The 12,680-nt window shown below is 46.7% G+C and overlaps 1 protein-coding gene across 15 annotated transcripts in view; it reads right to left on the minus strand.

Moving 5' to 3' along the window:
• Positions 1 to 12,680, minus strand: part of LOC129853206 (cytosolic carboxypeptidase 1-like) — a 43,524-nt gene that overhangs the window by 7,332 nt on the left and 23,512 nt on the right. For 13 of the 15 annotated variants that reach the window (XM_055918975.1, XM_055918970.1, XM_055918974.1 and 10 more), the window contains 11 exons: positions 12,341 to 12,457; positions 11,353 to 11,978; positions 11,154 to 11,255; positions 10,993 to 11,079; positions 8,671 to 8,819; positions 8,436 to 8,523; positions 4,363 to 4,507; positions 2,037 to 2,187; positions 1,706 to 1,886; positions 1,405 to 1,534; positions 753 to 884 (listed from right to left, as the gene is read on the minus strand). In XM_055918975.1, coding sequence (XP_055774950.1) covers positions 753 to 884; positions 1,405 to 1,534; positions 1,706 to 1,886; positions 2,037 to 2,187; positions 4,363 to 4,507; positions 8,436 to 8,523; positions 8,671 to 8,819; positions 10,993 to 11,079; positions 11,154 to 11,255; positions 11,353 to 11,978; positions 12,341 to 12,457 — 1,908 coding nt within the window. The remainder of the gene's footprint in view (positions 1 to 752; positions 885 to 1,404; positions 1,535 to 1,705; positions 1,887 to 2,036; positions 2,188 to 4,362; positions 4,508 to 8,435; positions 8,524 to 8,670; positions 8,820 to 10,992; positions 11,080 to 11,153; positions 11,256 to 11,352; positions 11,979 to 12,340; positions 12,458 to 12,680) is intronic. The other 2 variants (XM_055918976.1, XM_055918983.1) reach the window with 1 other exon arrangement.

Below are 12,680 nucleotides of genomic sequence, written 5' to 3' on the forward strand. Positions count from 1 at the left end.
ATAAGAGGGATCACAGCTGTACTGATAGTAATCTGTTCTGATTTATCATCAGGGTTTCATTGGCTAAATGCAAGTAATATGTTTCTGAGCCAGAGCCTTAATACATTAACGAACATAAGGGAAGTCAGTGTGTGTGTGTGTGTGTGTGTAGGGCTGGCACAATTACAGAGCATTTGTGCGGTTGACTCCGTTTCTGTGGTGACATGGACTTTAACAACGTGATGAAACTTTGTTGCTCCTTTCTGAAACAAGCAGGGTGTTGTAGCAAAGCATAGAAATAGAATCAATAGAATGGGCTTGGAACCTCTAACCCTGAAAATTTGAATGGTAAAGTCATGGGTACACTCGCAATGGCTGCCTGGTATTGTGATGCAATAATTTAATTGTTCATTAAAATTGTGATAACTGATGTGGCTCATGCAATGGAATGTATTTTTTGTAATGTCAGTTGAATCAACAAATCACAGCACATATTAATGGGTACGCTCCCTGCTTTGCTCCTATGTACACTTGCAAAGGCCGCCAGTCCCACCCATTATGCAATCATTCACTTGAATGGGGACGCCCGTTCTATTCATTCTATTTCTATGGCAGCACATGCAGTCAGGACCGGAGGAGAAAATGCGTTTTTCTATTCAAATGGTAATTACGGAGACCGCAGTCATTTGGCTGGCCAATTACTGTCATCCAAAATTCTATGACCGTCACAGCCCTAGGTGTGTGTGTGTGTGTATACTTGTGTGTGTTCTCACCCTGTAACCAAGGTCTTCATGTAGCTCACAGGATGTAGCGCTGATGTTGGTCTCCCATACAGTCTCCTTCAAACTGCAACCGTACATAAACACGTTCTTCTTCCGGGAGTGACCGTGGTAGTCACAGAACACCTACAAAGCAGAGGGAAGGAGAGGACTCAGACACACAGGGAAGGAGAGGACTCAGACACACAGGGAAGGAGAGGACTCAGACACACAGGGAAGGAGAGGACTCAGACACACAGGGAAGGAGAGGACTCAGACACACAGGGAAGGAGAGGACTCAGACACACAGGGAAGGAGAGGACTCAGACACACAGGGAAGGAGAGGACTCAGACACACAGGGAAGGAGAGGACTCAGACACACAGGGAAGGAGAGGACTCAGACACACAGGGAAGGAGAGGACTCAGACACACAGGGAAGGAGAGGACTCAGACACACAGGGAAGGGGACAGAGATTGTGAATGTATGAAGACAATCAAACTTCATCAACCTGGCTTTCCTGCCACGACTGTTAGGGAAAGAGAAAAGGTTAAGGTAATGGCTAGGGAAAGAGTTAGCGTGACAGAGTTAGCCACGTGCGACCAGCGCTGTAAGGGAGTCGTGCTATGGCACATATGGTGGGTACGGTATGTAACCGTGGCGCTCACCAATGGTGCCCTCTGGATGGCAGCGAGGTACTGCAGCAGGCTCTTAGTGTGGTAGATGGTAGGATGCAGCTCAGGACTGGGGTTCTGCCACTGTCGGTTCAGATCCTCCCCACTCAGAGAACAACGGTGACTGGAGGGAGCGGCGGGAGAAATGGAATGAGAAAGAGTAGTTAATCAACTTGAGTTTGTGTGCGCATGTGTCTGCAATATAGTATTGGTTGTGTGTGTGTGTGTGCGCACATGTTCATACGCGCATTGTGTGCGTGTGTGCGTGTGTGTGTGTGTGTGTGTGTACACTTACTTGCCGTTGACCACTCCGTCAGGGTTGAGCATGGGGACTATCTTGAAGATGTATGCCTCCCTGAGACTGTGTGCCAGGGGGCTGCTGCCCATCAGGAACTCCAGGGTGCCCTTCATCACCCAGCTGGCGTTGGTCTCCCCTGGGTGCACCCGCGATGACAGGAACACCAGCGGACGGTTCCCTGGACACACACACATCACATAGAAATACACTCAGCAGCACACACACCCCCCAGAGAAGGAGGAGACCGTAATCTGACAGACAGTGATATCTTTAACTCAGTTCAGGTCAGTGTTCCTACCCCAGTAGTCAGTGGTCAGTCAGTACTCACTGAACTGGCAGATCTGGTCGTTGCTGGTGGACTCGGGCATGGCGGTGATGGTGAGGAGGGGGCAGCTATTGCCCCCCAGAGTCTCACACAGGACGTCTTTGCGCAGGTAGGTCTGAGGGGTCCTCAGCGCCTCCAGCTTCTGCAGGTGCATCTGGGCAGGAACACAGACGTAAGTAGGCTTTACACAACGGTGGAGCTCTGTTGCGCTAGTATTGCGCAAACATCAAACCAGTGAAACTTGTTTTTTAAAGAGTTGATTTAGCTTCTATACCTTTAGAGTACAGTAGGGGTAGTGCTATGCTGGGCGGCATGTACCCTAGTGGTTAGGAGTGTTGGGCCAGTAACCAAAAGTTACAGTACCTTTTAGAGTATGTGTAGTGGTATACAGTACCGTTAGAGTAGAGTATGTGTAGTGATATACAGTACCAGTAGAGTAGGTGTAGTGGTATACAGTACCAGTAGAGTATGTGTAGTGGTATACAGTACCAGTAGAGTATGTGTAGTGATATACAGTACCAGTAGAGTAGGTGTAGTGGTATACAGTACCGTTAGAGTAGAGTAGGTGTAGTGGTATACAGTACCGTTAGAGTAGAGTAGGTGTAGTGATATACAGTACCAGTAGAGTAGGTGTAGTGGTATACAGTACCGTTAGAGTAGAGTATGTGTAGTGATATACAGTACCAGTAGAGTAGGTGTAGTGGTATACAGTACCGTTAGAGTAGAGTAGGTGTAGTGATATACAGTACCAGTAGAGTAGGTGTAGTGGTATACAGTACCGTTAGAGTAGAGTAGGTGTAGTGGTATACAGTACCGTTAGAGTAGAGTAGGTGTAGTGATATACAGTACCAGTAGAGTAGGTGTAGTGGTATACAGTACCGTTAGAGTAGAGTAGGTGTAGTGGTATACAGTACCGTTAGAGTAGAGTAGGTGTAGTGATATACAGTACCAGTAGAGTATGTGTAGTGATATACAGTACCAGTAGAGTAGGTGTAGTGGTATACAGTACCGTTAGAGTAGAGTAGGTGTAGTGATATACAGTACCAGTAGAGTAGGTGTAGTGGTATACAGTACCGTTAGAGTAGAGTATGTGTAGTGATATACAGTACCAGTAGAGTAGGTGTAGTGGTATACAGTACCAGTAGAGTAGGTGTAGTGGTATACAGTACCAGTAGAGTATGTGTAGTGATATACAGTACCAGTAGAGTAGGTGTAGTGGTATACAGTACCGTTAGAGTAGAGTAGGTGTAGTGATATACAGTACCAGTAGAGTAGGTGTAGTGATATACAGTACCAGTAGAGTAGGTGTAGTGGTATACAGTACCGTTAGAGTAGAGTAGGTGTAGTGATATACAGTACCAGTAGAGTAGGTGTAGTGGTATACAGTACCGTTAGAGTAGAGTAGGTGTAGTGGTATACAGTACCGTTAGAGTAGAGTAGGTGTAGTGATATACAGTACCAGTAGAGTAGGTGTAGTGGTATACAGTACCGTTAGAGTAGAGTAGGTGTAGTGGTATACAGTACCGTTAGAGTAGAGTAGGTGTAGTGATATACAGTACCAGTAGAGTATGTGTAGTGATATACAGTACCAGTAGAGTAGGTGTAGTGGTATACAGTACCGTTAGAGTAGAGTAGGTGTAGTGATATACAGTACCAGTAGAGTAGGTGTAGTGGTATACAGTACCGTTAGAGTAGAGTAGGTGTAGTGATATACAGTACCGTTAGAGTAGAGTAGGTGTAGTGGTATACAGTACCAGTAGAGTAGGTGTAGTGGTATACAGTACCAGTAGAGTATGTGTAGTGATATACAGTACCAGTAGAGTAGGTGTAGTGGTATACAGTACCGTTAGAGTAGAGTAGGTGTAGTGATATACAGTACCAGTAGAGTAGGTGTAGTGGTATACAGTACCGTTAGAGTAGAGTAGGTGTAGTGGTATACAGTACCGTTAGAGTAGAGTAGGTATAGTGATATACAGTACCAGTAGAGTATGTGTAGTGATATACAGTACCAGTAGAGTAGGTGTAGTGGTATACAGTACCGTTAGAGTAGAGTAGGTGTAGTGGTATACAGTACCGTTAGAGTAGAGTAGGTGTAGTGGTATACAGTACCTGTAGAGTAGGTGTAGTGGTATACAGTACCGTTAGAGTAGAGTATGTGTAGTGATATACAGTACCAGTAGAGTAGGTGTAGTGGTATACAGTACCATTAGAGTAGAGTATGTGTAGTGATATACAGTACCAGTAGAGTAGGTGTAGTGGTATACAGTACCTTTAGAGTAGGTGTATACAGTAACTTTAGAGTAGGTGTAAGGGTAGTGGTATACAGTACCTTTAGAGTAGTGTAGGTGTAAGGGTAGTGGTAAGCGAAGTAGCAGACATCGTCCTTGTGGTTGAAGGTCATGCTAAAGGTCATGGTGTAGTAGGACTTCCCCTTCTGACCGCCTGCTGCTATCGAGCTCCTGGAGAAGTGGTTTCTAGGTAAAGGGGGGTTGAGAAGTTCACAAAAGCTTGATACAATAACATTCAGAAACACATTCACATGACACCAGTATCTACGGAAGTGACCAACAAGTGACCTATTTCATGGCCCTGTTCAAATACTTAACTACAAAATGCACCCTTCCTTCCTCGCTTCCTTGAGGTAAGCACAGACCTAAACTAGCAAAAAAAGAAACGTCCTCTCACTGTCAACTGCGTTTATTTTCAGCAAACTTAACATGTGTAAATATTTGTAAGAACATAACAAGATTCAACAACTGAGACATAAACTGAACAAGTTCCACAGACATGTGATTAACAGAAATTGAATGTGTCCCTGAACAAAGGGGGGGGTCAAAATCAAAAGTAACAGTCAGTATCTGGTGTGGCCACCAGCTGCATTAAGTACTGCAGTGCATCTCCTCCTCATGGACAGCACCAGATATGCCAGTTCTTGCTGTGAGATGTTACCCCACTCTTCCACCAAGGCACCTGCAAGTTCCCAGACATTTCTGGGGGTGGAATGGCCCTAGCCCTCACCCTCCAATCCAACAGGTCCTAGACGTGCTCAATGGGATTGAGATCCGGGCTCTTCGCTGGCCATGGCCGAACCCTGACATTCCTGTCTTGCAGGAAATCACGCACAGAACGAGCAGTATGGCTGGTGGCATTGTCATGCTGGAGGGTCATGTCAGCCGACTAGGGCATACAGGTCGCAGTGGTGGGTCGTATAAGGTGCTTTAGTAACAAAGCGGATGGCACTGTGATAAACTGCATCCAGTTTGCAGAGTAGAGTATTGGAAGCTATTTTGTAGATGACGTCGCCGAAGTCGAGGATCGGTAGGATAGTCAGTTTTACTAGGGTAAGTTTGGCGGCGTGAGTGAAGGAGGCTTTGTTGCGAAATAGAAAGCCGACTGTAGATTTGATTTTGGATTGGAGATGTTTGATATGAGTCTTGAAGGAGAGTTTGCAGTCTAGCCAGACACCTAGGTACTTATTGATGTCCACATATTCTAGGTCGGAACCGTCCAGGGTGGTGATGCTAGTCGGGCGTGCGGGTGCAGGCAGCGAACGGTTGAAAAGCATGCATTTGGTTTTACTAGCGTTTAAGAGCAGTTGGAGGCCACGGAAGGAGCGTTGTATGGCATTGAAGCTCGTTTGGAGGTTAGATAGCACAGTGTCCAAGGAAGGGCCAGAAGTATACAGAATGGTGTCGTCTGCGTAGAGGTGGATCAGGGAATCGCCCGCAGCAAGAGCAACATCATTGATGTATACAGAGAAAAGAGTCGGCCCGAGAATTGAACCCTGTGGTACCCCCATAGAGACTGCCAGAGGACCGGACAACATGCCCTCCGATTTGACACACTGAACTCTGTCTGCAAAGTAGTTGGTGAACCAGGCAAGGCAGTCATTAGAAAAACCGAGGCTACTGAGTCTGCCGATAAGAATATGGTGATTGACAGAGTCGAAAGCCTTGGCCAGGTCGATGAAGACGGCTGCACAGTAATGTCTTTTATCGATGGCGGTTATGATATCGTTTAGTACCTTGAGCGTGGCTGAGGTGCATCCGTGACCGGCTCGGAAACCGGATTGCACAGCGGAGAAGGTACGGTGGTATTCGAGATGGTCAGTGATCTGTTTGTTGACTTGGCCTTCGAAGACCTTAGATAGGCAGGGCAGGATGGATATAGATCTGTAACAGTTTGGGTCCAGGGTGTCTCCCCCTTTGAAGAGGGGGATGACCACGGCAGCTTTCCAATCCTTGGGGATCTCAGATTATACGAAGGAGAGGTTGAACAGGCTGGTAATAGGGGGTGCGACAATGGCGGCGGACAGTTTCAGAAATAGGGGGTCCAGATTGTCAAGCCCAGCTGATTTGTATGGGTCCAGGTTTTCCAGCTCTTTCAGAACATCTGCTATCTGGATATGGGTAAAGGAGAAGCTGGGGAGGCTTGGGCGAGTAGCAGCGGGGGGGGCGGGGCTGTTGGCCAAGGTTGGAGTCGCCAGGAGGAAGGCATGGCCAGCCATTGAGAAATGCTTGTTGAAGTTTTCGATTATCACAGATTTATCGGTGGTGACCGTGTTACCTAGCCTCAGTGCAGTGGGCAGCTGGGAGGAGGTGCTCTTGTTCTCCATGGACTTTACAGTATCCCAGAACTTTTTGGAGTTAGAGCTACAGGATGCAAATTTCTGCTTGAAAAAGCTGGCCTTTGCTTTCCTGACTGACTGCGTGTATTGGTTCCTGACTTCCCTGAACAGTTGCATATCGCGGGGGCTCTTCGATGCTATTGCAGTTCGCCACAGGATGTTTTTGTGCTGGTCGAGGGCAGTCAGGTCTGGAGTGAACCAAGGGCTATATCTGTTCTTAGTTCTGCATTTTTTGAACAGAGCATGCTTGTCTAATATGGTGAGGAAGTAACTTTTAAAGAATGACCAGGCATCCTCAACTGACGGGATGAGGTCAATATCCTTCCAGGGTACCCGGGCCAGGTCGATTAGAAAGGCCTGCTCGCAGAAGTGTTTTAGGGAGCGTTTGACAGTGATGAGGGGTGGTCGGTGGTCTTAGGGAGGAGGCTTCTGATGTTGACATGCATGAGGCCAAGGCTTTTTCGATCACAGAATTCAACAAATGAGGGTGCCTGGGGACATGCAGGGCCTGGGTTTACCTCCACATCACCCGAGGAACAGAGGAGTAGCAGGATGAGGGTGCGGCTAAAGGCTATCAAAACTGGTCGCCTAGAGCGTTGGGGACAAGGAATAAAAGGAGCAGATTTATGGGCGTGGTAGAATAGATTCTGGGTATAATGTGCAGACAGGGGTATGGTGGGGCACGGGTACAGCGGAGGCAAGCCCAGGCACTGGGTGATGATAAGAGAGGTTGTATCTCTGGACATGCTGGTCTCAATGGGTGAGGTCACCGCATGTGTGGGAGGTGGGACAAAGGAGGTATCAGAGGTACGGAGAGTGGAACTACGGGGTCCATTGCAAACCAAGACAATGATAACTAGCCTGAACAACAGTATACAAGGCATATTGATATTTGAGAGAGACATACAGTAAGGCATAAAGTGATTGCAGGTCTTGATTGGGAGAGCTAGCTAAAACAACAGGTGAGATAACAGCAGCTAGTCAGCTAACACAGCAACAGCAGGTAGAAATGCCGACAACTAGGCAGAGAGGGTCGGATTAACTACACACAGATCCTGAGTTAAAACACAGAGCCGACAGATAAAACACAAATAAACAGAATGGAGTACCGTGAATTAATGGACAGTCCGGCAGGCATCAGCTATGTAGCCAAGTGATCATAGTGTCCAGGGGGCAGCCGTAGATGGAGCAGGGAAGCCACCACTAAGCTAGCACGCGGCGTTTAAAGTTAGTAGCCCGGGGGGTGGTCTGCTCAGACGGAGGGGGTCTTCTCAGACGGAGGCCGGTTGAGGGCACAGCGGATGGGGTATTCGTCTGCAGACCAGACGTGGTCGTGTCGACAGAGAATCCAAGCCGGATGGCGATGGCGAAAGAGAGGTTTTGATTGTAGAATTGTGTTTGCTAACTGGTGCTAGCTTCGTGGCAGTGGCGCTAGCTGCAAGCTAGCTGTGAGGATCAGAAGTAGTGGCGCAGGGATTATGGCAGGAATCCGGCGTTGTTGTCGAGAGACAGTCCGATGCTGGTAAATTGGTGAGTAATATCCAGGCTAATAACAGGGCTGGTGTCTGTGCAGAAGGTAAAAGCTGCTAGCAGCGGCTAAAAATGGGATACACTAATCAATTTAGATCTGGCGTTACTTCAAGGTACAGGTCGGAAGGATGCATTTCTAAAGTATTGGAACGGGGCTCACTTCTCCTGACAGGTACACTACTTGTCCGGTGGGCTGTGTGATTACTGCCTCTGCTGGCGGGGTGAAGGAGGACAGTCACACCTACTTGTAGTAACATATGTCCGTTCCGGTGCGAACCCAACGGGGCCTGCCGCTAATGGCCTCCTGTACAGAGTACATCAGAACCTGCATACCTGAAGACAATACCAAGGAGACGTTAATTCCATACACACAGAAAACTGAACTAGCATTTCTTTCGAAACACAGAAGCTTTGCCAAACATCATTGGCTAAATAATGCAACAAAAAAGGACCAAGTCAGTGAGTCAGTCAGTCACTTACCGTAGTTGAACTGGCTGTTGGACTTTTCACAGTTGATGATGTTGAAGCGATAGGGGGATCCCACGCGCATGCCGCTCACCTCAAAGTAGAACCACTGGTGGTAGTGGTTACTGTTGATGTCGGAGTTTAGGACCAGGTCGTACTCAAACCTGGAACACAAACAGATCACATCAGCTCAACCTTTAAGCAAACCAAATGGCCCATACATGTGGGCAAAGACAATTGAATACAATAACATCTACTACTATTTTATTTATTTAATTAACTCTTTACAGTCGTGGGAATTGGCCTATATGGACAGGGCAAAATTAAGAAATATGAGAAGCATATGCATAACCATGGTAGCAATTGAAAAGGAACAGTTTGGAGACAGTGGGGAAATGATTAGACCAAAGGGGAGTACACAACAGTTCACCTGACAAGACTGAATCCAAACATTACACTGTTGATTTTATGTGCATTTTACATTTACTGTACTTTACCGCATTTGTTGATAACGAAATCTGAAAATACACTGGATACATTCAGTAAAATGATAAGAATATTTCTGGATAATGTGGGGTAGGTGCAACATGAGACAAAACAATGACAAGGGTTTAAGTGAGAAGAGTAACTTGTGTCTCCAAGTGGGGACACACTTCTCCAACGTGTGCACAGTTCTGCACTTTTATAACTCAAAGAAGTCTTCAACTATACGGTACTATTATTATTATTTTTTTTAGCTCTGCTAGATATACCATTGAGGAACTCGAGCAAGCACACTTGTAGTTGTTTTGAACACAACCCTGTATCCCAACCGTCACACAATTACTGTTGTTGTTGACGCAATCCAAAAAACGATAAAAATCTGGGTCAGGTGCGCATGATTTGAAAGCTTGTTCTATAGACCCCTTTCTGTGTTTGCAAACATTGCCACACGTTGGTGGCAGAACAAGGGGAAGTTCTTATAGAACGCCAGCAAAAAAGCCTCTATTTACATGTTGAATTATAAATTGGATTTTAAGGCTTGTATGAATGTCCTGCTTAATATAATGTTTGCGTCATCATCGCAAATCACCTGCATTATACTTAAAAAACATTTAAACTTCAAGCAGTAAAATGGCTCTTTGGCTAGCTTTTACTACAGCCTATATCAATGAGGGTCAGCATTCTAGCTAACAACTGCTGCATCCAAAATAGTTATTTTGCAAAGACCACAAACAAATATAATCTAAGCGACTGTTCAAGCAAGAATTAAAACATCACTGTAAATGTATGAGAACCCCAAAAAGTGATTTTGTTTAGAAGTAATAAAAACATACATCTAGGCGATGTTGAATGGGCGCAGCTGGCGATGGCTTTCTTACTGCCTCCAAGAGTCGAGGGCATCTGTACCTGACGTCATCGGGTCGTGTACTGGAAAACGGTCTATTGCCAACATGACTAGCTAAATTACAAAATACGATATTACAGTTTTAGGCTTTCATAAGGTAATTCAGAGAAACAGATCATCATTTTAGTGTGAATAGAAAGGAGTCAATGCTTAAATTATCTAAATGTTGAAAGTGCATGTGCGACGGAAAGAAACAAAATGGTGTAGATTCAGGCCATGTGGCGGAAAGTGATGCGGGCTGGAGATGGGGGATCTGGGAAGGGGTGATATTGGGGATGCTTGTGTACATCTGTATGTTGTTTGTATGTGGATGCTTTGAATTGTAAAACATTATCCCACCCAAAAAGGAAAAGGAGTCCTGAGTGCATTCAGGTGCGTGTGCTGTGGCAGATCTTCTTCACAATAAAAAACATTGTCTCATTCTGTTCAGAACAACCCAGGGTATGACGCCATGTTGTCTTGTAACTGTACATCAAACACAGTGATCATAAACATTGACACTGTATAGGACATGAGTTTTATGAGATGGAAATGAGATGAGCACATTTGGACTCATGGGTGTTTGGCTTGCTTGTACGACATCAAAGCAATATGCATTATAACCCTCAACGTCTCATCTTTCAAAATACATAGTGACCTTAATTTACAGCATTTCCCCTCACTCTGACAACAAAAAATTTGCAAAAGTTGCCCAATTAGCACGAGCGATCGGGGAATCATCTTGTCGCGCTCGTTGCTCAAGTTCAGAATGGCTGTCAGTGAAAACCCACACAGCACTGAAGCGCAGAGCCAGAGCTCTGGAAAATGCCCTAGCGTAATGACAGCCACTACGTTCAAACTTATTAGTGCCCAAATCTACCATTTTGAACCCGTATACAGGTATGACTAAACGGTCTACATTAATGAAAAAAATAAGTTTTTTTTATCCCAGTTTGTGTAACAACACTCACTTTCTGACTTGAACTGCTTTCCTCAGGTTGCCAGACTCAAACTGAGAGTTGAACTTCAGAGATCCGCCGCCGTCAACCACTGTACAACTGAAACACACAGGGCCCACACCGTGAGACACACACACACACACACAATTCCCTGGACGGACACTGGTGCTCACCTCTGTATGTCCAAGTCGTAGACCACCTTATCCAGGATGTCGTTGGGGTGGATCAGCCTCTCAATGTCCTGGAAGATCTTAGTCCTGAAGGGTGGCAGAGGACTGAGTGACATCATCATCACACAACAGCAGCAGTAAAACAACTGGGGGAGGGGGCAGACAGTCATATAGATCCTAGATCAGTGTCTAGGGGTCTCACCTCTGCACGCCGTAGACCCTCTCCAGGATGTGTTCTCGGGAGGTGGGCGCCACGTGGCCAAGGTAGTCTGGGTAGGCCACCTCAGAAAACTGTGGCACAGAGCGTGTGCTCTTCACCATCTCCACGTACAGGTCAGGGTCGTGGAGCGGCAGGAGCAAGGCCGTGTCCGGCACATGCAGCACTGCCCCCTCGCCGCTCTCCTCCTCCTCAGCCCAGTCCTCCGCTGACATCTCCTCACCCTCTCCCCCCAGTCGGGCAGCCACACCCCCAGCCAGTATTGGGGGCTGTCTATTGTGCTTGTTGACCCCTCCTCCTCCGGCCTGAGGTCCAGCCCCATCCAGGGCCACCCGCTCCAGTCCCTGCACCAGCTCCTGCTCCAGCCCCGCCCCAGGGTGGGATCGGCTGTGGGTGTGGTCACCACAGCCATCTTGGTCCTTGGTGATGTTGATGGTGTCAAGGTCCAGGGCAGGGACTGGGGCCGGATGGGGGCACTCCCCCTGAAGGGGGGCAGCAGTGGGGTTTTTCGGGGGCAGGGCCTGGGTGGTGGGAACGATGATTGGGCGGTGAGACTTGGGAGCTGCTGGGGTGGCCGTCACACCTCTCTTTGGGTTGTCAAAGTTAAATACCTGCATAGACACAAAGGAAATTGGACTTCAGGCTGCTTTCTGATCACTTACCAGTGTGGTCCCCAGGTTAAAAACACACTTCTGTAAGTTTTAAGATGGAATGTTGAAAATGTGGGGGGCAGGTAGCCTCGAAGTAATCGCATTGGGCCAGGAACCAAAAGGTCACTGGTTCAATTCCCAATTGCTTCAGGGACGCTGGACAATGGGGTCCCTGGCCATGACCTCACTCCCTGCAGGTGTCTCAGGGGGAGTTGCAAGAAACATTTCCATTACACACTAGTACAAGTGTATACCGGAAATATAAAAATATCCCCAAAAATACTATTATTAAACCAAAGACACAAAGGTGTACTGCGCATTACCTGGAAATCCTCTGAGAGCTCCATAAAAAATCTCTCATAGATCTTCAGCTCTTCAAACGGCCTGCTATGGGTCTCCTTGGGTCTCAGTTTATTGATGTCCGTTTCTACGTCATCATTCTGCAGAGGGGAAAACATCATCATCAAACACCTGAAAAAGCAGGAACAGGATCCCAATAGAAAACCCTGTATTAGATTGTTGTTACTTCAAACCAGAGAGAGGAGGAAAGAGAGGGGAGAGAGAGAGAGCAGCTGTGGTCAGTATATACAGTATATCACAAAAGTGAGTACACCCCTCACATTTTTCTAAATATTTGAGTATATCTTTTCATGTGACAACACT

Source organism: Salvelinus fontinalis, chromosome 4 (genome assembly GCF_029448725.1).
Source record: "Salvelinus fontinalis isolate EN_2023a chromosome 4, ASM2944872v1, whole genome shotgun sequence".
NCBI classification, from domain to species: Eukaryota; Metazoa; Chordata; class Actinopteri; order Salmoniformes; family Salmonidae; genus Salvelinus; species Salvelinus fontinalis.